Below are 25,586 nucleotides of genomic sequence, written 5' to 3' on the forward strand. Positions count from 1 at the left end.
GACAGTATGGGGCGTACGAGGGAATGTTCCTATAAGGACTTCATCAATAGCAAATCGAATTCTTTCAATGGAAGCGGGGGCGTTATCACTCTGATGAAATGGTTTGAGAAGACAGAATCAATCTTTGAGGTCTGTGCATGTCCCGAAGCAAGCAAGGTCAAATTTGCAGCTTGCACTTTCTCTGGCCAAGCCCTTACTTGGTGGAAAAGCCACGTTAAGTCACTTACGCTTGCAGTAGCTAACACGTTAAGCTGGGAAGACTTAAAGACACTGATGCTGAAAGAGTACTGCCCAAGGGACGAAGTACAAAAACTAGAGCAAGAACTGTGGAATTTCAAGATGACAGGCTCTGACCTTGCAACTTACACCGACCGATTATGTGATCTAGCACTCCTTTGTCCTGCAATGGTCACTCCTGAGGAAAAGAATGTGGAACGATACCTTTGGGGATTGTCTCCCCAAATTCAAGATAGCGTGTTAGCTTCAAGACCAATTACCTTTGATAGTGCCAAGGAGTTGGCACAACGATTCATCGACCATAGGGCCAACCATTGCACTATGACAACCACCTCGGAGCAAGATGACAAAGGAAACAATAAAAGGAAGTCTTGGGACAACAAGAAGAATCAATCAGCCCAAGAACCCACTAATAAGCAGCAGATCGTCGTTGTTCATGCTGCCATAACCTGTGCCACTCCCACACCCATAAATCGATATGCTGGAACCCTCCCGAAATGTAACAAGTGTAGCTTCCATCACACTGGGGCTTGCAAAGAATTGCATTGCATGAATTGCAACAGGAAGGGACACACTGCCCGTTTCTGTAAGGCACCGGTACGACCCATCAACTAGTTCCCCGACGTTGGAGCAAGCCCAACTTGTTACGAGTGCGGTGAAACGGGACACTTTAAGAGAGACCGTCCAAGGATAAGGAATGCTGGTAACGATGGAAGGGTACTTATGATCACCGCAGGAGAAACTTCCCCAGAACCACCCGTGAATAATGGTACACGCTCCTAACCACCTCACGTAGGATTTAATTTTTTCTAAAACTAGGGTCAATTGAGGGTTTACCAACCATAAATCTCGCGAACACGACGAACCTGCATAAGTCTTATCACGTATATAAAAACATAGGGTTTTTACTTGTGAATCTGCGATGGCTAGTGTAAACGTTATGGCCATATATCATTAAGATTTTATGAACCTAGAATGTATAATTTCTCCTTATGTCCTGTTCCTTGTTTGGTTGTGGGCTTAAGACGGAGTCACTCATTCGACTACCCTTGCAATCTTAATGATATACGACTAGTTTACACCAAGCAATTATAAACGAACTGGTAGGGCTTATACTACAAATTTCATCATAAATTCGTCAGAGCACTCATGATGCTAGTACTCACTAACTACAACATGAAACATTCATAATAGTAATTTCGAGAATAAAACAAAGAGTATGAAGCATACACAGAATACACTATCATTCCAGAACAATCACTCCTCTAAATCGACTTAACTCTAGTTACAATAAGAAATTCCAAGTGGTCATTCAACATAAGGTGGATCGTTCCTCACCATAATCAATTTCTTATACTATGAAAAGTTTCCCGCATCCTTTCTCCAAATTCTGGAAGTCCCGGTCAAAGTGCTAATTTCGGGATGAAATTCCCTCTAACGGGGGGGGGGGGGGATCATGTGACAACTGTCAATTTCCGGTCAAGTCAAAGTCAACTAAAGTCAACAAGTCAAACCAGTCGACTCAATTAACCCTTATGTACTAGGGCTTACGTTAGGTAATTACTATACAACTCGCTACACTAATGCGAAATCATCAATTGAAAAGTTCGTATATCTAGATTTCCTTAACCTAAAACTATAGTAAGTAATGAACCAAACCGATAAAACAATGATGCATACCCATCGGGAGTGTGTAAGACCCTTAAACATGGCTTAACGGGGTTTAGGGACCTTGTATTGCGAAGCCGGACACTAAAAAAGGTCACAAACCAAATCTCTCCCAAATCTCTCTTTGTATGAGAAATCTCTCCAAGAATGTCAAATCTCTCCCAAATCTCTCCAAGTATGTGGAATCTCTCCTAAATCTCTCTTTGTATGAGAAATCTCTCCAAGAATGTCAAATCTCTCCCAAATCTCTCCAAGTATGTGGAATCTTTCCCAAAATCTCTCTTTGTATGAGAAATCTCTCTAAGAATGTCAAATCTCTCCTAAATCTCTCTAAGTATGTGGAATCTCTCCCAAATCTCTCTTTGTATGAGAAATCTCTCCAAGAATGTCAAATCTCTCCCAAATCTCTCCAAGTATGTGGAATCTCTCCCAAATCTCTCTTTGTATGAGAAATCTCTCCAAGAATGTCAAATCTCTCCCAAATCTCTCCAAGTATGTGAAATCTCTCCCAAATATCTCTCTGAATGAGAAATCTCTCCAAGAATGTCAAATCTCTCCCAAATCTCTCTCTGTATGCCAAATCTCTCCAAGTATGTCGAATCTCTCCCAAATCTCTCTCAACTTCTTAAAATCACTCGGGGCATCCCGACTCTTAATTTAGTCGAAAACCGCTCGAAAACGGAAGTCTACGCGAAAAACAGCCTCAAGGAGCCGAAACTCCTCTTAGGAACCGAAACTCCTCTTAGGAGCCGAACCTCCTAAGAACCGAAACCCTGTCAACCGAAATGGACCGAGCATCTATTTCGGTCCCCTGACTAATCAGAACCGAGACCTGACTTTCGGCTCTACCCTTCTTACCTTCGGTCCGAGATCCTAACCCTCGGTCCCTTCCGAGATGGAACCCAAGACCGAACCTCACAGATAGCCACCGAGACCAAGCGTCGTCCTCTGTTCCTTCTTCTCTCACTCTCGGCCTCCTCTTCTACTCTCGGTTCTAAGCATCAGGAACCGAACCTCCGGCCCAGACTTCAGATTTTCGCCTGTTTTTCCCGGTTTTTGACCATTTTCACGTATTAAGCCCGTTTTTCGTGATTTTAACGTGAGATTTTCTCCAAAAATCATATTTTAACATATAAGACCCTAAATATTCATAATTTAAACATATTTTTATGGAAATCTTTATTTAAAAATAAAATTTAGTGGGTGAGATATTTAGGTGGAGTGTTGACTTATCCTTTGGGCAAGGACACAAGTTACCTCCCACACCCACTCCTTGACTATTCCCAGTCACTATTCATCCATACCTAATCATTTTATAGTACTTTTCCCATCATTTTCCAGCCACACACTTGGTCAAGAGCTGGAAAGCCCTCCCCTCTCTTCACATTTCTCTCATTTTCCACCAAAGAACAAACTCCTTTCTCCCTAATTTTCTCCCTCAATTTCAGGATTACAAGGCTGATCATCAAGCTTTCTTACACTCTTGGTAAATATAATTCATCCTCCTTGTGATCATTACACTTCATTCTACTCCAATCATAGATTGCTTACGCAAATTCCATCACATTGGTGTTAGAATCTCGAATCTTCAAGGCAATCTTCTTAGTGTTCTTGAGTTGAACACTCCTTTTCTTCAACATCCATCCACTGAAATCACACAAGGTGAGTTCATACCCCCTACATTTTCATGTTTTCTTAAGTTTTTAGGGGGGGGGGGGGGGGGAGGGGAATACAAGTTAAAACACCAAGAACACAACTAAACTTTTTCAACAGCTTTCATCAAGAAAGTTTAACTCCATTCACGAACTGTTTGAGTCAACTTAAACATTTTAGTTTTCAAAACTGTATTAGATGAAATATTTTAGGTTTATACCTTTAAAATGACTACTTTCACATCTCCTTACGATTTTTCTATGATTTATGGTGATTTTTACAAAACAGCCTATCATTTCAAGAACAAATCCAGACCAGTCTGTGAATATGGATATTTTCTCACAAATTAGAGAGCACTAAAAATCATAATAAAAATTATGAACAAACTAGACTTATTTTCCAAACTCTCAGAATTTACGGATTCTGATTTGGACCTTTAATGATTTTTCTATGAATTTTCTAAAAACAGAATAGAAATGGTAATACTAGAAAAATGTTTTCAATTTCATTTGCACCTTGTAACTTGTTGAGCAAAGTGTGTACCTTCATGTGATGATATGTTATTACCATATATGTCTTTTTGTCTTTTTATATAGACATACATCAGAAACACAAATGGATTCTTACCTTCATAAGTATGGTAAATATATAAATGGTATTACAAGGTTATATCCATTGAAATACAAACATTGGTAAACTATGACAAGTATAGTTTATGCTCACTACCCCAACAATTATTTGATAAACTATAATAGGTATAGTTTTTGATTCATTTACATAACAAACACATTACTAAATGTATTACATATATGAAAGGGTTACTACCACTACGAATAATTATGATAAACTATAATAAGTATAGTTAAGCCTATTATACCCCCACAAACGAATACGCTAATTATAATCGGTACAGTTAGGGCGTATATACATTACAAACAATGTGATATACTATAATAGATATATATTTTATGTTTCATCTACACTACGAACTCATTACAAGAAGGGATTCACTATCACCACCACTTTTGATAAGGTATAATATGCATAGTTCATGTTCACTACCACTATCGCTATTTGATGAACTGTGATATGTATAGTTTATGTTCACCATCACCATCACATTTAATAAACTATAGTATGCATAGTTGTGAGAACCCGAAATTTCTATTCTGTACAAACATATCAAGTCAATAGAAGTCAGAACAGTTGCTGTTAATTTTTTGACTTTTTAGAATAAGTTTGAGTATTTTAGGATTTACACTTTAGAGTTATCAAGAGAGAGGATGCAATAGGGTTATTGTGCAACACTGTTATTCCAAAACTCTAAGAAATTAGAGTTTACTGCCTGAATAAAATATTTTCAGCCAAAAACCCTAAATTTGGGAGTATATATATATGAGAATTTGTCATTATTTACACTTTTTCCAAAAACTCAAGATCCAAACCCATTTCTCTCTCAAAAATCATCCAAAAGATTTTCAAGATCTTCAAAACTAGTAAGTGACTCTAGCTTTCTTAAGTGATTATATGGCTTAATTTAGTGTTTTAACACTCTTCTAACCGTGAAATCATTCCAAAAGGTTGATTCTTCCATTTACACCAAGAACACCAATAACACACACTAGTGTTCTTGGACTTTTAACTCATTTCAAGCTTCCATCTAGTAAATACTTCTATCCTAGAGTCTTATAAAGCTTTTTATACATATTTACATCAAGAAAATGTCCCAAGAACACCAAGAACAAGGTGTTCACGGTTCTAGAAGTTCTTGAACCGTAAACACCAAGTAAAGGTGCCAAAGCGTGCTTAGTCTCTTCCTATGCCTTAGTAACTAACATGGATCCATTCTTTGATGAGCTAAGGGATTGAAAACCCCCCAAAATACCATAAACCTTATGAGTTTACAGTAGTAAACTCAAAGGAAAATGGTTTAGGAACCGTAAACTCAAAACAGGAGTGAAATGGTGCCCTAGTTCCTTCCTTAGACACATACTTCAAGTAGAAAAGCTTCTAGGGACTTTTAAGGCTTCAAAACAACAAATGGTCAAAAGTGTGTGAGCTTACGGCCGTAAAATCAAGGGTTTACGACCGTAAACTCTTTTGTTGGTGACCACAAAACCGTAAACTCCCTAATGGAGTTTTCCTTGAACCCCAAGCACACTAGCCTTTCCCTACTACACTTAGATGCAATCCTTGGGACTTATAACACTTGTATAAGGTGTTTAGCATGTCCTAGGGTGTCTTAACTTTTTTTATTAGTTGTTTAAAGACTAATTTGATACATATATGTGATATTATATGTTAACTAGGATTATAGAGTGTGTTTAAGACTTCACTTGACACCTAGCAATCCTACATCTTCAGTTCATCCGTACCACTCACTACAGGTGAGTTCATACCCCTTAATCAATGGTTTAAATGTTTTTAAATGCTTTTAGGGGGGGGGATACAAATTGAATACTTATAGTTATTATATCAATCACATGTGATTAATAACTACCACACCAGTAGTTGCTTACTGTTCAAACTGTTTATCAAACTGTTTTGCTTCAAACTGTTTTACAAACTCTTTTACTTATCAAATACTTTTACTTAAACTCTGTTATACTTATTATCAAATGCATGCCTATGTATGTATAGTTATATAAGTAATGTTTAAAGGGCTTAGGAAGGCCAGCTCTCTTTATCTCCTTTTCCTCGTTGGGATGTGGCTTTAGGGCATCGACTATCCGTCCGAAGGTCGTCTATCTATTATTTATATATTATGTATACATATATAGACATAAAAGTTCTTTCAATCAGTTCCATACCTTTGGGTAGCAAGGATTTACAATCATGATCATACATTACTAGTAAGCTACCATAGGGGTAGCATAGGAAGATACTAATACTATTACTAGAACAATGAACCATACAATGAGTCAGTTCATTCATGAGTCAATACGAGTAGTACACACAGTACATTACTATACATGCTAGATAGAGAGATAACACACATTACATCTAGCACACGCAGAACATTACAGTACATACAGGCTAGACAGAGAAAGAGTACACTTTACAGTTAGCACATTCGTTACATGTACATTCATGCAGTTATGTGAACCATTAAACGAGTCATGGCACTTCCTGCCATGACCGTTTTTGTATCCAGAATCTCCTTAATTGGGGAGCATATGATTTTGCATATAGATCTATACTGGATTGACTATCCTACACCTTGCTGCTCGCTATAGTGGGACTTGCAAATCTATGGGTGCCAAATGTCATTTCTTACGGCGTCTTACATCGTCGTTTTACTAGAGTCAGTAGCAGGATACAGGTCGATCACATGTTACTTTAAATGCCTTTTGTTTTTAAGGTACTTAGTACAACAATAGTCACTTATTACAAATACTACAGTACTATGATATTTTCCCATTACATTCACTTCGTGAATATTCACACGATGCACGGTAAATGTAAAACTATATTTTTGGTTAATGATAGTCGGATTTGGGAAAATACACACTCTTACAAGAGACATACACACAGACACTAGATGCCTTGGTAGAAGGCTACCGTTAGTAGGAAACATAGGGTTTTCTAGGAGAGTTCAAAACATTGTACAAAACATCTTACAAATGCTTTCATACAAACACATACATTAATATACTTATGATCTCACCAGCTTTAAGCTGATACTCGCTTTCAAAATAACTTGTATTCTCAGGTCACCAATAGACAGGTACAGGTGCTAGGTTTTGAGAAGATGGAGTTCGTTCAAGACTCGTCTTTTATTTTGATATGTATATTTTGGTGTCTATATAACTTGACAGAACACACATCTATGAAATTATATTATTAATGCAATGGATGATGTTGTTGCTTGTTTACTATTATTCATTGTTGTGATACTGTACATGACGTCCTCCGCCCCAGAACGTTTCCGCCGTTAATGGTTTTGGGGTGTGACAATAGTTCATGTTCACTACCACTATCACTATTCGATGAACTATGATATGTATAGTTTATGTTCACAACCACTACTACTATTTCATACACTACACTAGGATTTGGTTTCGGTCTTTGGTTTTAAGACTAGAATTGTTAGTTTTCAGCTATAATTTCTAAGTGTATATGCTAGAGTTATATAGAATCTAGTCGTGATTGACTTAGAATTGGTGGGCCCGCCTTATTTCATGTTCCTTGTTTGGTTGTGGGCCTAGGGCAGGCCCATTACATTCGACGTTTGATCTAACTTTAATTTTATATAACTATATATACTTGGAGATTATAGAAGGAAACTATAGGGAATTCTAGGATGCACTATTTCATAACATAGAAACTTTCAATTCACTCTTTAAGGAAAATATCGGATTTTCTGGAACAACTTAATTGCTTTTACAAGGAAAACAGTTTATTTCTCAATTAAAACCCTTATGAACTCACCAACCTTTGTGTTGACATTTTTTCAAAGAACTTGTATTCTCAGGAAATTACTAAACAGGTAATTAACTGCTTTCGAGGACGGGACACTAAGGCGTTAAATTCAAAACTTATTTTGTCATCATGATGTAATTGATTTTGAAACATGTAAACTTACTCTATGATGTAACTCTTTCAATTATATTGATGATGGTTGTGTTTGCTTTCTTCACTATTATACTCGTTGTTATGATACTATACATGAAGTAATCCACCCCCGAACGTTTCCGCCGTTCTGGTTTGGGGGTGTGACATTGACCATAATGGAGCATCATGATGCACAGGTGGCGCATCATGAACACTAATGGTCCAACATCTATCATGGTGGCACAACATGGTGTAACATCTATCATGAACACTAATGGTCCAACTTCCTTGTGGATCAACATGGCACAACAAATGAATCAAGATGGCGCAACATGTACCAAAATGGTCCATGATCATGGGCGACCCTATGTATATTCAAAGGGTGTCCTTGGACACCCCTTAATTTGAAATTTTATTTAGAGAGTATATAACATTTTTTAGAAGGACACCCTTGATTTTTTTAGAAGGACACCCATGAATTATTAAACCAAACCAAATCAGATTTTTTTAGGACACCGATGAATTCTTTAACCAAACCAAATCACTAATTCGTATATAAGTTTAAAAATATTATACAAATTTATAAAATGGAAACAGATTAGAAAAAATAGGAAACGGGGAATAAAAGGAAATAAAGAAGTAAATAAATAAAAAATGATATGGAAGACGGGTAAAGGTTAAAAATTGAAAAAAAAAGCCATAAAACCCTAAGAAAAATTACATAATCATTGTTCATTGGTCACTGTCGTCATGCTCTACCATCTTCACCATCAATCGTTGTTTTCTTGTCGCCGGTAGAATGGTCTGCTGTCCATATCCGTCATTTGCTGCCCTTCCCGCTATTTGTTGCCCTTCCTTGTCGTTTTAAGCATATATCTGCCGTCATAGAGACCATATACGCCATTTACTGATTTGCTACTCTCGTCCGGCAACCGAAAACCTTGAACGACCTGCTTTGGTAATAGGGATGGCAAAAAAGCCCGAACCCGATGGGGAAACCCAAAACCCGATCATTTCGGGTTGGGTAACGGGTCGTTATCGGGTTTTTTATCGGGTTCGGAGCAGGGAGTGGGTTATCCTCGCCCCGCCCCGATTATATATATATATATATATATATATATATATATATATATATATATATATATAATTTTCAAAAATTTTTGCTGTTAATTGTACGCGTTCAAATATAAAATACTTATTGTGGACAATTTTTTTAGTTATTAACAATCTGGTGTTAATGATCATTTTTATGTGTTTTGACGTATTAAACAAAACTTAAATCAAATAACTTTTATTATAACGTCCAATTTATTTTATTAAAGTGATGCATCATGTTTTTAATTTAAAAGAGTTGCTAGAACATGTATATTTTATAAGACATTGGGGTACCCTAAAAGAGAATAAAGATTTCGTTATCAATTGTTGTAAACCCAATAAGATACCCGAAACCCGAAACCCAATGAGGCGCCCCGATAAGATACCCGAAAATTATCAGGGCGGGTTTGAGAATCCATGTCCCGCCCCGAACCCGCCCTGCCATTCCTATTTGGTAACTTCTCCATCTCAGGTTGTGGCTTCCCCTTTTTATGTGAGTCCATATTCTCTTTCTCTCTTTTTCTTAAAACAAAGAAATCTGAAAAGTTAAAAAGTTAGCACTCTCTCTCCCTTCCTTGATTATTGTAGTACACGAAAAGTCTATATCACAGACAATACCCCTAGGCCCTAGCACTAGCAACATGGCTGGAAAACATATTTACCAATTTTCATTTTGTCAAATTTCTAGGGTAAATCATATTTACTCTTTTGTTAAATTATTAGCATAAGTATTTGTTTCAAAATCATTAAATGGGTAGTGACGATTGTATCAATATGTTCTTAGTTGTTTAATTAGTGTTAGATTTAGTTTTTTTTTTTTTTATAGTTTTAATAGTGATGCTTTCAAATTTGTAAATGGACGGTAAAGCTGTATTAATGCCGCCTTAATTGTTTAACTTATAGAGTTACAGTTAAATGTAAATTTTGTTTTAGTTTATGAACATTGTCATTTATTTCATCTATAATGTTAAGGTTTTTTAAAAACAAAAGCAAAACAAAATCTTTTGTCTTGTGATCAAGCAAAAACACATAGAAACAATGAAAAACTATCCCCTCCTTCAAAATATATACAAGTATATTTAACTTGATTATCTTTAGTTTTAAAGTTTATTACATTTGTCTTGGATAGTTTATTAACAATCCTACCCGGAAAAATCAATTTTATTTTGTTGCTTTAGTTATCCAATCTAAAATTGACACCCATGAGTTTTAATCCTAGATTCGCCATTGTCCATGATGGCACAACATCTTCTCCATGGCGCAACATATCATCAAGATGGCGCAATATCCTCTTTGGCACAACATCTCCTTCGATCAACATCTCCTTGGCTCAACATCACATTGGATCAACATCTTCATGGCTCAACATCGCCTTACCTCAACATCTTCATGGCTCAACATGTTGGACCATGTTACTCCATGTTGCTCCAAACCACCTTTTGGAAGATCCATTCATTTGTCACTTGTTCTATGAATCCCAAATAATCCATTGAGTTCTAAATGCTTTATTGAACTCAATTACTCCATGAGAATGCTCTAAATGCTCAAGTCACATTTAACACTACATATTTAAATGTTATACAACTGCAATTAAATGACTTTTCCTTTTTGTTAACTTTAACTTGAAATTGAATCCTTCAAAATTTCATCCTAGTCATATTATCAATTCCATCTTCATTCGGATATTGTTCTAAAAAATAATCCTCCGATGTGTTTGTCTTAAACAACATAGATATCATAAACATCATCAATTTTTTTTTTTTTTTTGAGAATAAGATATCAAAGAATAGTGTACGAATATAATAATGTCTCAAGCAAAATAAATCCTTAAACCACTTGTTATCATATAATTAGTACTCATCTACGAATAAGTTCCATCCTTCTTTAAAATGAATCCGATTAATCTTAAAATTCTAAATAAGAGAACTCTCTCCTTTTGAATTCAAAATTGTTATATAGATCCCAATAAACTTATATGAACTAAGAAATATCAAAATTAACACTTTTATATATCGATATATGGACTAAGAATGTAAATATATTTATTGACATGATTATTGTAATAGTTCTATAATGAATGCTTGTTTGTAAAATTAATACATCATTTCGAATATACAAATTTCATCAGAGACCTAACAACGTAAATCTATTTATTGACATCATTATCTCAGTTATAAATTCTTATAAAAACTAATAAATTTAATCTATTTTTTGACATATGTATTATAATAATTCTATAATAAATGATTGTATCTACAATTAAGGAATTATGTTAGAATACACAAAAATTATTACAAAATAATATAAATTATATTTAAAAAACATGTAATTGGTTACGTTAGTAACAACAATGCTTAATCAGGGCTGGCCCAGATTGTGGGCAACCTGGGCGACCGCCCATAGCCCATGTTTTTAAGGGCCGAAAATATTTGACTATATATTCTATACATTTAAAAAAATTGTACAATTTCCCAAATCCTAATTTAACCCAAACTTAAATTAGCACAAGAAAATAAAGAAATTATCTTGATCGATGATAGATGAATGCACGTCTAGGAAGGGTAGGAACGGATGAAGATCCAAATTGGAAATTAGAATCGAATCGAATCGACATCATCGATAACTGAATCGACATCTACATCTGACAGGATATTGTGCATTGTCGACATCTTGATGCCGCCTGCGGTGTCGACATTAGAACTCACAAACGTATTCAAGTATCACCTCTTTTCTCCCTCAGACTCCGCTTCTCACTCTCGTTTCTCTCAGACTCGCAATTTCTCATTCCTCTCCTACCTCTCAATCTCGATTCTTGAACACACCATCCCTTTTGACTTTATGTTGATTTCTAAATCGTTAGGACTTATGTAGATGACTTTAAGGTACATTTTTTTTTTTGTTTCTGAAAACATATAGATTTGTATATCAGTTTTATATTTTTGATTTTTGATTTTATTTTGTCTTCTCATGTAAGTTTGTATATCGGATTTTTTTTTTCTTGAAGATTATAATTGTCATATCTGATTGTTGTTTCTACATAAGATTTCCGAAGGTGATTAAGTTTTAGATTTTTCACCTGTCAAGGTAAAATGTTTATAGACGTTTGTATGTTATTGTATAATTAGTAGTTTTATGTTCCAAATATTTATTTTTTCTAATTTGATTTTTTTAGCTCCGAATATTAGATCTCTTACTTGATAAGGTAATATGTTAATAAAAATTTTCTGTTATCATATTTTTTTGATTTTGTTTTATCTATAATTTTTATGACTGTTGTTACTCATTTTATTTTTTAGTTTTTAGTTTGCGTTTGTATCACCAAATTTGAGATAGAAATATGATGTATTCATTTCCTAAAGAAATCTTTAGTTAATGATAATGGTAAACAATTTCCTAAAGTTTGCTATTAATGACAATATATTTAATGTATGATGTTGATTCAAATGACTTTTTTCACCGAATTAAAATGTTAGCAAATGATTTTGTCATGCAGCTGAATTTTTGGCTATATTTATGTTTATGACGCTTTTTTAATTATTTTTGTTATTGATGTATTTTTTTTCAAATATTAATTATATTTGATTTTGAAGGCGTCTTTTTACTTATCTTCAATATATGTTTGGACCAGCCCTGTATAACTGAAGACACGACAAGAACCGGGAACCGGTAGAACCGCCGGGCCGGTTCGGTTCTTGATTTTGGCCGAAGCCGGTTCCCGGTTCCGATTCGGTTCCGGCCGGTTCGGTCCTTTTGCTCATCCCTACTCATGATCCAATTCATCGCATAAGTTTTTGGTGTGTAAAGTAATTGATACCGGAGATAATGGTGCCCGAAAACTAAATTTGACACCATCTTTTGTTTTTTACCATATCAACCCGAGGTTCTATTTATTATGGAGATGGTCCCTATAGTTTAATTATCTATGTGAAAATTTTAAATTACTTATTAATTTTTAGCTAAAAATGTAAAAGAATCTCTCTCTCTCTCTCTCTCTCTCTCTCTCTCTCTCTCTCTTCTTTTACATTTTTTAGTTAAAAATTAACAAGTAATTTAAAATTTTCACATAGGTAATTAAACTATAGGGACCATCTCTGTAATAAATAGAACCTCAGGTTGATATGGTAAAAACCAATTAGACTTAAAATGTAACTTTATACAAATACAAGGACCGTTTCTGTAATTTGTTGCATTAATCCGTGACCACCCGAATTGAGATTTATGGTCACCTGTCATATTTATATAAGTTTCATTATATCTTTTTCAGGCGCTTTTCATGGATTTCATTTGGTTGGCCAAGAAATCATGCATTTGGTTCCACCCAAGATGTTGGACATTTACCTATTAATATTTGTAGTTGATATATTTAATTTAATTCTTGAAATCTTTTATTTAGAATTAATGTAGCAATGTTATTGGTTAAGTTGAAACAATATTGACATAAAATAAAATAATAATTAACTCTTAACTAAATATATAAAGTCGGTTTTCATTTTGGTTTCTCCATTCAACAGATTGTTTTAAACCATTGTTACAATAAGATGTTATAACAACGGTCATCTTATATCCTTTTACAAACGCCACATAATATAAGCTTACTCTATTTTTATTAAAACATTTGAAATTTTAGGATTCCACTTTCTGCCATTAAAACATAAAATTCATATCGAAAATTGATCCATGTTGAAACTTCTAAAATGTAATTTTTTTAACATAATTTTTTCATTTTAAATTTGTATATGTCATAGTTTGCTTGATAAATGTTCCATTCGTTCAGAGTCCTAGTTGAACTAAGTTCACTAGCTCATACAAATTTAGATAATTGAGTTGTGAGATCATATTTAGGAATATGAAATACATCGAAATAAAGCTTTCATATTCTGATACCAACTCGGTTAGAAATTCCTCAAAAAGACTTTTTTTTTTTTTACCGAAAGGACCATTTGTGTAGTTTTTTCTTTATTTTATAATTTAGTCCTTAAATACATGTAATTTGCCAAACATTCAACACCACTAAAAGTGATTATTACAATTTATAACTTCAAAAACAGCAAAGACCAATCCGAACTTAATCCTTTATTATATGATATGCTTTATTACACATAATTGTATCTAATTATGACCATATATACAACCTCACAAAATCACTTACAAAATCCAATAATACCCAACAAAATTTGTCACTAAAACTTATCAATAATATTCTCATTGGTGGTGAACATAATCTTATTTAAATCGTGGTAAAAAAGTTAAAAAATGTATCCGATCAGTGACGATGACAAAATGCACCGATTTATGAAAACTTTACTAAAACAATTTTCTAATTATCAAAAAACTTTTCTAGTTAAAGCATTTGAACCCAGGGCAGATTGAGAGAACAATGATTAAAATCAAAGCAACGATAATTCCAAAAACTATAAGTTTCACTTTCATATTCTGAAACCACATCTTTCTCTTCATCTTTGTTCCTTGTTTCTTAAAATCTTGTGCCTGAAACATCGTACCAAATCAAAAACTTAATCTAGTATTATCCAACAAGGTTTTTTTTGTCTGCAAAAATGGTTAGAAGGTAATGGTTTCTTATTTTTGGTCATTTTATTTTTAGTTACATTTTTGGTCCATGTGTATGCTTATTTTTATTTATTGGTCCCAAAATATTTTCTCTTGCAATTTTAATCATTATTTGAGGTTTTTTGTAACATGTTTGGTATGCGTTCAAAATAAATGACTATATTTTTTGGACGAAAATTGCAAAAATAAATTACACTCAGGGACCAAAATAGTCATTTTATTTAAAATAGAGACAAAAAAACATTACAAGAATCTCAAATAAAGGAAAAAATTGCAAAAGAACTTTATTGAACCAAAATTGAAAATTAGTTATACTCATGGCCAAAAATGTAATTTATTCTTTCTCATGTTTTTATTTGAAAAAATCTCTCAAATTGTAGAATTGTATTGTCTATCTTTTTTTTATCAGAACATTATAATTTGAAATATCTATTCATTATTGAAGCGATAGTTGTTTCATATTTGGATGACATTGATATACTTAAGTAGCTTGTTTTCTTTTCAAAATACAATGTTATAATAGGAAAAAATGAAAATAAGATGCTACAATAAGTAGTTTGTTATTTATTGCATTTATCGTTCTTATATATTACTTCTTTAAAACACGAGAAACAAGTCTGAACACTATATTGTGCAACCTATTTTGTTAAACCAGATTATTTAATGTCATAAAAGTCACTTTTAAAATTATGAGATCCAACCTCCAACGTTCATTGTTATTTTAGACATACCTGATTGCGAAGATTGTCGGTTTTATCAACTAGTAGTTCAATCTTTTCACCACGATCAAGAACCTGAACAAGAAGACAAATATTATTCAATCAACATGTAGTTAACAATTACATGTTCAAAATAATAATGTGCTAAATGCAACACATTTAAATGTATTTTCTTTTCTTTTTTATTATAGTATTGTACTTTCACATTTTCCTTATTAATGCAATGCAACTAATTCTAAATTATTTCTTGTTATGACATTTCACTTTGACAAATCTACTTATTGTAACAATGTGGTAACCAGTTTAAAAGGTTGCACTATTTTTTTTTTGTTGCAATTATAACTGAATGTTATGTTAAAGAAGCCAAGTAACCTTCTCAATATTCTCCATCATCACTCCCTTGACTTCAGAAACCTGAGCCTTGACCTTAGCAACCTTGCTGATCTCTTCAGGATGAGAGATACAATAACGCATATGCTCCTTCATTTTGGATCTAAAAAACATCAAAAAGATCAGAACTCAAAAACATTCATCAAAAGATAGATACACCGATATGTATATAGGATATATGTGCATAAATAAGTACCCAAACTCTCGATTAAGGCCCTTGGCATTAGCAGTTTTGCCTTTTCCTGTCCCATATCTTTTATAAAAATCATCCTTAATCCGCTCCAAGAAAGCAATGGGAAGTTCCCTTCCAGCTGATTCAACCGCAACAACACAGTATGCTACAACGCGCAATGAAAGTCTAATTAAAGTTATGCATGACATAACATGAAGACATTGTAATGTATTAGACTGAGATTGAGACTGATTCTAATATAATAGTACAAAAGTTGCAATTTTTTATCCCACCTAGAAATCGAAGAGAGTGGGATTCTCATCATAAAAAATAGCCATAAAAAGGTTGTTAAATCATGTCATGTCTTGTCTTACCTTACCTTGTTCCCTTTAACAAATGCAACTCGAAAGGACAAACTAAACCAATATTAGATTCACCGGGAATATAAAATGTAAAATGAAATATTTCAACCCAATAATCAATGGGTAGTTTGTGAGGGACACTATTTATGCTATTTATCATGTGACATTGTTTTAAATGATTTTTTCCACATCACTTGTGATCCACATTTAAAATTCGTACCACTTCCGACAAACATTTAGATGTCTACAAACTAAAAAAAAATAATCTTTGAATGAAAAAACATATAATCATATTGCAGTTACGAAATCCAAGAAAAGCTACAAATAGCGTTTTGTGAGTAAGACTAAAATTCACAAAATTAAAGATTGTATAATCGTTAAACTCTCACAAACACACATCGTTAAGGGTCGTTGAATGTTAATACAATCACGTATTCACATAACACAAACATTTTCCAAAAATATAAACATGCAAACGATCCAATCTTGGTGATTGCTTTCAACAAACAAACATACGCATGTCATCATTTATAAAACAAATCCAAAAACCGATGAACAGAAAACACAGATCAAACAAAAACTCAAATCAAAATCACTCACTGTATCCTTGGTCGACGAGGTAATTGAAGGTGTGGCCATCGCAATTATACGTAAATCTATTGTTGGTGGAGGGGAGTTTCTGAAGACATTGGGCAGCGACGCTTTGAAAATTTCCGGTGAACTCGGTGTACTCAGCAAGGATCACGGTGCCTCTAGCTACAAGGCTATAGATTAGATTTCCAGGTTGTGGAGGCATCTTCTTCTTCTTCTTCTTCTTCTTCTACAAAATCAAATCAAGTGGAATCGAGAGTAAAGGAATTAAGGGTAAGTCTCCGGGAGAGTGTGATCGGAAAACGATGATGAAAGGAGAAGGGTTTGTGTGGATGGACGTGAAATTGTTTGTGAGAGGAAGAGAAATTGTAGGAAAATGTTAGAGAGGATCAGGCGGGTTCCTTTTGAATCCTTGACGTTTGCATCAAGGTCACTTGGTCGTTTTTCTTTTCCGAGTAAATAGAAGCATTTTCTTCTTTTACTATTTTTTCGTTTACTTCTAAAAGTTCTTGCCATTTTAAGACATGAAATTGAAATGTATTTTATCTTAAGTATGTTTTAACTATAAAATAAGGAAGCTATTCTTCCACTTATTATTTTTTTTATTTATACAAAATTTGTTAGTTAATTGACAATTATACATTTTATTTAAATATATAGTGTATATTAAACTTTAATTATCGTTCCTCACGATGCTCATACTTCTCATTCCTCCTTTGGTGCTGCAATCTTTAGCCATCTTCGTCCATGTGATGTGTGAATGCAATGACCGGCGAGTCCATTAGTCTTAAACACGACTCGTTGGAAACATGTTCCTGTCATTCAACTTTAAGGTTTACATTTTCCCGGAAGACTCAGTGTGGCCCTTTAGAACCCATTGAACTACGCCCATAATTATTTGGTGATATACTTGAGCCGAGTGTAAATTGTGTTATCTAGCTTGACAATGACATCGTTTTAGTTGACAATATACATAAGCTATTGAACATCACTCTGCTAAACAACAACCGTGTCATCGAATATCTAGAGTAAAGTCACACAAACTTCACAAACTACTTCACATACTACTTCTGCTCCAACCTGGTAATGTCACCCACATTCGGGTTACTTCAACACCGATGTAATGGTAATGGATACGAGAAAATGGAGAAAAGGAAACTATCGTCGAAAAATTGAAACCCAGATGGAAGAACACAGGAAAAGGAGGATATAAGAATTAAGGCCGCTAGTGTTTGTCGGGAATCCTAAACCGATTGATCACCGATAGAACCAACATGGATTCAGATGGGAAAATGTGAAGGGTAGCTCTCGGTCACTGCATTTCGGTCCGATGAGTTTATTACATTGCTGTGAAAAGGAGGAAGATTGAGTGTTGTGAGCATGGTGTGGGTTGTGTTGTTGTTTGGAAACAGAAACAAGCCGACTCCTAAAAAAGCCTTTGAATAATTAAAATATATTGTATGATTAACTAAGGGGTATAATTGTCAATTACTAATAGATTGTGTGGATGGATGAAAATAAGCACCAAAAAAATTAGCTCCTATAAAATAAATCTAAGACAAAATTTTGTGAATGGTTCTTGTGGTTTACCAAAACAAGCGAATGCAAGACAACTATTGCAACTCCTATGTGCGTGGTCCACGTGATTTTTTTTTATTTCTTTGCTAGTCCTTTCGGCCAATGTCGTCTCATTTTAGAAATTACTCGACTCATATGCCCCTCAAATGAGGAGCAAGTTCATCTTTTTAGTTTCAACGGATACATGGGTTGTTTTAAACCCTTTTCACGTATATCGACTACTTTACACCATTTATTAAACCAAACCTATTCTCCCCTAACTTTGGTCAATCGCTTCATCCCTAACTTCTTCATGAGTAGCGTCAATGGTTTTATGTTATTATTGAAGCCCCACCAATGTTGTAACATCATGGATATTTCTCATGTAACACTCGGTTTCGAATAGTTTCATCGTGCGGGGCCGTGACCCAATTATCAGTCATCACAAGGCTTTGGTCCTTGGAGAAGGAATGATTTTCCCCTTCTTGGATGTGAATGTTATGTATTAAGTGATGCAAGTGTCCGATGGTGTTTCCGGAGTCCAAGAGTATAATCGTAATTTGATAACTCGACCTTTTATGAATTTTGGATTTTTGTTCGAGGAGTATTAAGGCTATGGTGTGTTTTTAGAAGCGTAGGGCTCTTCGCCACCTTTCCACGGATATATGGTTCGTTGGAAACGGACTTATAACGAAGAAGTTATGGTAGTTTGAAGTTTTGGCAAGTTTGGCCCTTGGTGGAATAAGTTGGCAGATTAGTCCCATGTGCCGAGCAAAGGGACGCGTGGGTGGACCAAGTACGCCCATCGTATCTAATGGTATGCCCCATGTAATGGTCAGTGTGCCAAACCTTATTTTTAGGGTTTGGGCACTATATAAAGATCATTATAACCTCAAGACTCCCTCATGTATCAACCTCTATTGTTCTAAAAGCCAAATTTCAAACGCTAGCTTCCTCCAAGAGTGTTGTGAGCTCTTTGTGTGCATCTTTAGTGGGTTTTGCTGTTCATTCAAGAATTAGAACTTGATGCAAGGTGGTGGATCGAAGGTAGGCTTGTGGATCTGGGCTCTCTTCTTCATTTCTAGCTCATTAGAGGTATAAAGCTCTACATTACTCATTTGAAACTTAGATTTAATATTATATGAGTTTTGGTCCCATTTTGGTCTCATGGGTGAGATCTAGTGGTTTTCCACCACTCCAGGAGCTTTGAGTTGCTACTCTTAGTATCTTTGAGGTCATTAGTTCATAAAGATGCTTGATTGATGTTTAAGGATGGACCATGCATGTGTTAAGGTGATTTTTCTGGGCCTTAAAGGATTAATTTGCATTGTTGGTCCTCATTAAGACATACAAACTGATAAAGTTGCCAACTTTATCAGTTAAGAGTGTATTTCGAAGGCTTCATGAGGTTTTGGGGCCAAGTGCTTAAGGGTTTAAGTCATGAATTAAGTTTGGATAAGACGCATCTACGCATAACGTACATCTTAGTACGCCTCGCGTACTAAAGGATTTGGCAGTACTCATAGCATGAATGACCTAATGCCATTTTAGGCTTGTTTGACATTTTGGACATTGGGCTTTGTTTTTGAGTCTTAGGCTTTGAGAGTGGGATTTATGAGTCTGGGAAATTACTTTTGGATTTGGACTCCTATTTGGATTAGATTATGGGCTTTCCTTGTAGGCCTTGGTGGGCCCAATGGATTTGGGCCTTAGTGGGCCCAATGGTTTTGGACAATTAGTGGGCCTGGTTAGTTGGGACATCTTTGGTCCTAGTGTTGGAGTCTAGCCTTGTTTAGTTATTGATCATGGTGTTGCGTGTTTGGCTCAGTCGGGAGTCGGTTAGCAGTAGCAGCGACACTGTAGGATTAATCGTGTAGCGTTTGAGGTGAGTCTTCTCACTATACTTACCTATATGGTAATGCATGTGTGACCGGAGGATCTTATTCATATTAATGACCAGAGGGTCTTATTCATATTATTGAATGAAGGGACTTATTCATATTATTTACCGAAGGGTATTATTCGTGTTGTCGACCGGAGGGTCTTATTTGCTTATACTAATATATGTGTTATTATACATTCTGTCTTTGTGACTTATGTTGTTATATTATGCTGCATATATATATATATATATATATATATATATATATATATATATATATATATATATATATATATATATATATATATATATATATATATAAAGAGAGAGAGAGAGAGAGAGAGAGAGAGTTATGATCGGAGGGTCCATACCGAGACGTGAGACCGGAAGATCTTCACTGAGACATATGACCGAAGGGTCCTCATCGAGATTTAGCAATGAGAGGCTAATTATTTGTGTATGTGGTATTTGATGGGTTTTGAGCACTACAATATTCCTATGGTGTACATGCAACCCTAATGCTTTGGATGTAGGTTTTTCTCAAGTTATACATGCAATAATTACCTAAAGCATTAACCATAATTCTAGTATACATAACTTTGAAATTGGTGACAAAACCAAGTTAGATGAATACCTTTTCCTTGTAGCTAGTTGATCTTGAACTTCAAGAGATTAGAGCCCTAATTTTTGCACCACTAATGAGTCATAAACACTCAATGCAAATAATGGAGAAGGAGAGAGGTGAAAATCGGCCACTTTAGGGTTTCTCAAGCTTAGAGCTAATTTAATCATGTATGAGGGGTTTTATATAGCTGTGGCTGCTAGGGTTTTTAGGTGGAAACGCTAATACCTTGCTTAGGCACAAATCAACAAATGGACCCCCTCTTTAGAGCCCTTGGACGAAATCTATAGGGCCTCCCTATAGGATTTCGTCCACTCCACTCTATAGAGTCCATCAACATAGTTATGTAACTATCAATGGGTTACACAACCAGTCCCTCTATTATTAATCAGTTCTTTTAATCTTGAAATTAATGTCAAATTAATTTCTGATTAATCACTAATTAATAATATGATTTCCAAATAATATATTAATCTTATAATATATTGATAAAATCATTTTAAGTACCAATCTATCATTTATATAATAAATCTTACTCTCTCTCCACTTGTCATCCTATCAAATTGCATGAGTGAAGGCAACCCAAAAGGACCATGCTCATAATCAAATCAAGTATATACCATATATTGTTATGGGCTTAGACACCTAATCCAACAGTCTCCCACTTGGATAAGTCTAATAACTATTATTACAAGTACGACTTCAAAATATGATTAGCAATTGTAGCTCTCAAAAGCCGCTGTCTAACTCTAATCTTATCAGTGACACGTAATTTAGATAAGGGATAAAATATTCCTCTATTCTACAAGATTTCGTATGGACATGAGACATGGATTATAATCATTCTCTCTGTCCATGTGTTATTTCCCGATTTCCGATTTATGACGACCGATAACGGACTACAATTGAACACATCAACTTAGCATAGGCTTGGCCAAGTGCTTAAGATGTCATCACTAAATCATCGAGGTGCCCACAGATATCACTTTTATCCCCTTAGGGTAAAAGAAAATCATAAACTTCGAATCATATGCTTGTACTATTTACTCATCGAATCACACACAACAATACGTTTTATAACATGAAGTTACTGAAGCGTTTACATATTATCAATGCACAACCGACTTGTAGACAACAACTCATATGTCTCCGTTTCAAGAATATAAGATATTATCTTCTCACAATCACTCATGATAAAATCCATGAAGTGATTCAAATGAGCGCAGGTTTAATCCAATACTCAAATCCTATTTTAGGAGTACTCATGAATACTGTAGAAAACTTGTGCTATGTCTAAACACTTAGACAATCTACAATCGAATTCATGATAGTCTTACCTCATTACTTAATTCCAAAGTATGATTGACTGTGGGTGTTCGAATAACCTAGTTATTCGGGAAGTAAAACATGTGAAATGAAACACAAGAATAATCTAATCCAATATAGTCTCAAGACTTTTGAATATAAATAAAACACTTATTATTTCATCACCATATTGATTAGACCTTACTCATTATATAATGTTTCGAGCAATCAACTTAATACTTGAATTAAAAAAAACATCCCATGCTCCAAGCATGCATGTTATGTTTATCTATGGTCTTTACTTTGTGAAATGGATCAATTGAACACATTTCCAATGACGCTCATTTCACAATTCCAAATCCTTATCTATAAGTGTAAGAATACCAAATTCTTGTCACTATTAGAATGTGTTAGATTCTAAACTATCATGCATTGATCTTTTGTAATGTTAAGATACCAAAGTTACAAAGACTTTGTCAATTACAAAACATTACAATGGAGATTGATAACAAAAGAATTCCGTGGAAGCGAAGTTTCAAATTCAAAGTACATTCCTTTGAACATTCTTCTTGCATAAAAGTTTCTAATCTTACACATCGATTCTTAATATCCAACTCCCATTATGGAAATATTTCCATAATTACCATATGACTATCCATTCTAAACAAAATCCAATCTATTCAAAACTATATATATGGTCCATCCATTACTATACTTCCAACAGTCCACAAGCAACTATTCCTTAGCGAAACTTAGATTGTTCTTGAAAGTTGTTTAATTACTTTAGTCATATCCGATTCTGGTTATTCTTCCCTCTTAATGCCCTATGCATTTGGAAAAACCAGAACACATGAATATTATAGCATATGTAATCGATCCTATACCCAAAGCATATGGGACACGGTTCATAATGTCTTACATAAACACATGATACTTTACCAGTCTCTTGCTACAATGTTTCCATATATAGAATTTCCAATGTTGAAACATTTCAACATTGCATTCATATATATCCATGACTAAGTCCTATTAAAGTTTCAATCTAAACTTTTAGATTCGAAATGAAGTATAAGTTCCTCTCCCTTAACTCCTATTATAGCACAACTTTTCAAACTTTGAACCTTTGCCAATTTAAACTTTGTTTCCTATAAATGACATTGCTAACTTGCAACACTTCACGTAATAATTGTGCTCCCACTAGAATAATAATTACATATTTACAAGCATAACACTTATGCTCCCACTAGCTTTGACATTTACTCAGAAATTAGTTGGACTTCTAGAAATCAATACTTATTGACTTTCTCACTAAAGTTCAAATTCTTGAAACGAGATGCTTCGATAAGCCTTTACATATGCTTCTCAAGCTCGTACACTATTCAATAGACAGCTCATGTGTGTGTCTAAACCTTTTCAGAACTTATAGTGATAAGTCCTAAATGTTAAAACCTTTTGCCATTTCTCACAATTCGAACTATGACAAGGGATGTCGTAATCATACTCGAATTTGAGAACGCAATTAACACAACTGCTAACTCTTTAAGATCTTCCAGTAGAAGCATTTCCTCACAATCATTTTCATGAAATAAAGAGAAACCTCTTGCTACTTAGATTTTATGGTGTATGTGTTCCTATCCATGTAAATTTGTTATTTCCAACCACTTTTATAAGATAAGGTGTACGACAAATTCGAACTCATATGGACCCAACTTGTTTAATATTAATTTCTTGCCATCTAGTAGCACAACGGTCTACCATCGCTTTTCAAGTTAATGAGCAGCTCACCTTTACGGGTCAATCTACTTTCATTGATCAAGGAGCTTTGCCTTATGCAATCAAATGAGAACTCATAGTACTCACTTACATAGTCAATTTAAATGGAATGGCATAGAAACAAGAATATGTCAACACGATAGGTTAAAAACCTCAAGTCGTGTGCTAGTGATAAACAATTAGTTTATTCTTGATTAACTTTTGAAACTATTCAAGATCATAAAGACTCCCACTTACCTCTTGACATGTAAGATTCTCTGTCAAGGAACATTTCTCAACAAACAAACATTCAAGAGTTAGTGCGGACTCTTATCAAGAAAACACTTCATATAATTGGTCTTAGTTGGTCTTTGTCTTATATAAGACATCGCAACTACCAATTTCAAATGTGCAAGAGTAAGAAAACGTTTTTCTACTCCACATTTCATGATGTGTTATAAACCTTTTAGAACATGTTACCCAAGGTAGTTTCTAGAGTTTGACTCTAAAACTCGATATTGGAACGCAATATGACTCATCTTCTTGATTTAACCATGTCAACATTACCTGATTCCTATTCTTAGCCATATAAATGTACTATGGTGTCCTTAGAGGATCAATTTTTACATGGTTTCATAGTTATTAGGATGATCATATAACATGATACGAAAGCACTATCCTTTCCTTTCAGATTGGAGAAACTTTTATCTTTCTTCCTATTTGATTCTTCTTATCCATTTTGCTATACTTTGAAACTTTTCTAAAGTATCAAAATCAAACTTAATCATATAAGTGTAAGCATATTTACTAAAACTTTAGTAAATTATGACGAATAGTCTTATTATCCTTTGTGGTGGATCTGGCCAGTTCACACAAATGTGTACTAGATCCATTAGTCCTTCTCTTGACTCACATATACATGTGAACAAGGAATTAGCGTTAACTTCCAAAGATCAAGATTCTCATACATCACATAATTCAATATTGCATGATTCCAAGTTTCTATCCAATTGAGACTTGGGTGATGAGAATCTTTCATTATTTGGTAAATTATGACATTTCCACAAGAATCAAATTCATTTCCAACATTGTTAATAATATATAAACACCAATTTTCACTAATGTCATTGCAAGGATAATATAAAATAAGATAAAATCAAATTTTTTTTTATTCATAAAAAAATGCGGAAAACTTGTCCTTACAACGAAAATACATATGAAAACTATGTTACTAAATATTCCTAAGTAATCTATCATAACTCCTAATAAGCAGCTCAAAAATTTGATTGTCGAACCATTCAATCGAAAGCCGTCTCTTCGCGACCAGACTCAGCTCGCTCTTACCTTAAGCTTCCTTTCCTTTCTTTGATCCTACAAAACATCAAAATGCAATCTTATTACATCATGTATTAAGAATCTACGAATAGGAACTTAATAGAGTTAGATAGTGGACTTACCT

At 34.3% G+C, this 25,586-nt stretch overlaps 1 protein-coding gene and 1 pseudogene across 1 annotated transcript; one reads left to right on the forward strand and one right to left on the reverse strand.

Moving 5' to 3' along the window:
• Window positions 1–14,272: 14,272 nt before the first annotated feature.
• LOC111882081 (putative vesicle-associated membrane protein 726) lies at window positions 14,273–17,491 on the reverse strand. Its single transcript, XM_023878446.3, has 5 exons — window positions 17,019–17,491; window positions 16,081–16,222; window positions 15,867–15,987; window positions 15,507–15,569; window positions 14,273–14,694 (listed from the first exon to the last, which is right to left on the reverse strand). Exons 1-5 carry the CDS (start codon window positions 17,212–17,214, stop codon window positions 14,545–14,547), a joined length of 672 nt encoding a protein of 223 aa, XP_023734214.1. The 5' UTR covers window positions 17,215–17,491; the 3' UTR covers window positions 14,273–14,544.
• A 315-nt stretch (window positions 17,492–17,806) lies between these two features.
• Window positions 17,807–18,378, forward strand: LOC111882070 (probable galacturonosyltransferase-like 9; annotated as a pseudogene).
• The last annotated feature ends 7,208 nt before the right edge of the window (window positions 18,379–25,586 follow it).

The sequence above is a fragment of the Lactuca sativa genome, chromosome 2 (assembly GCF_002870075.4).
Source record: "Lactuca sativa cultivar Salinas chromosome 2, Lsat_Salinas_v11, whole genome shotgun sequence".
NCBI classification, from domain to species: Eukaryota; Viridiplantae; Streptophyta; class Magnoliopsida; order Asterales; family Asteraceae; genus Lactuca; species Lactuca sativa.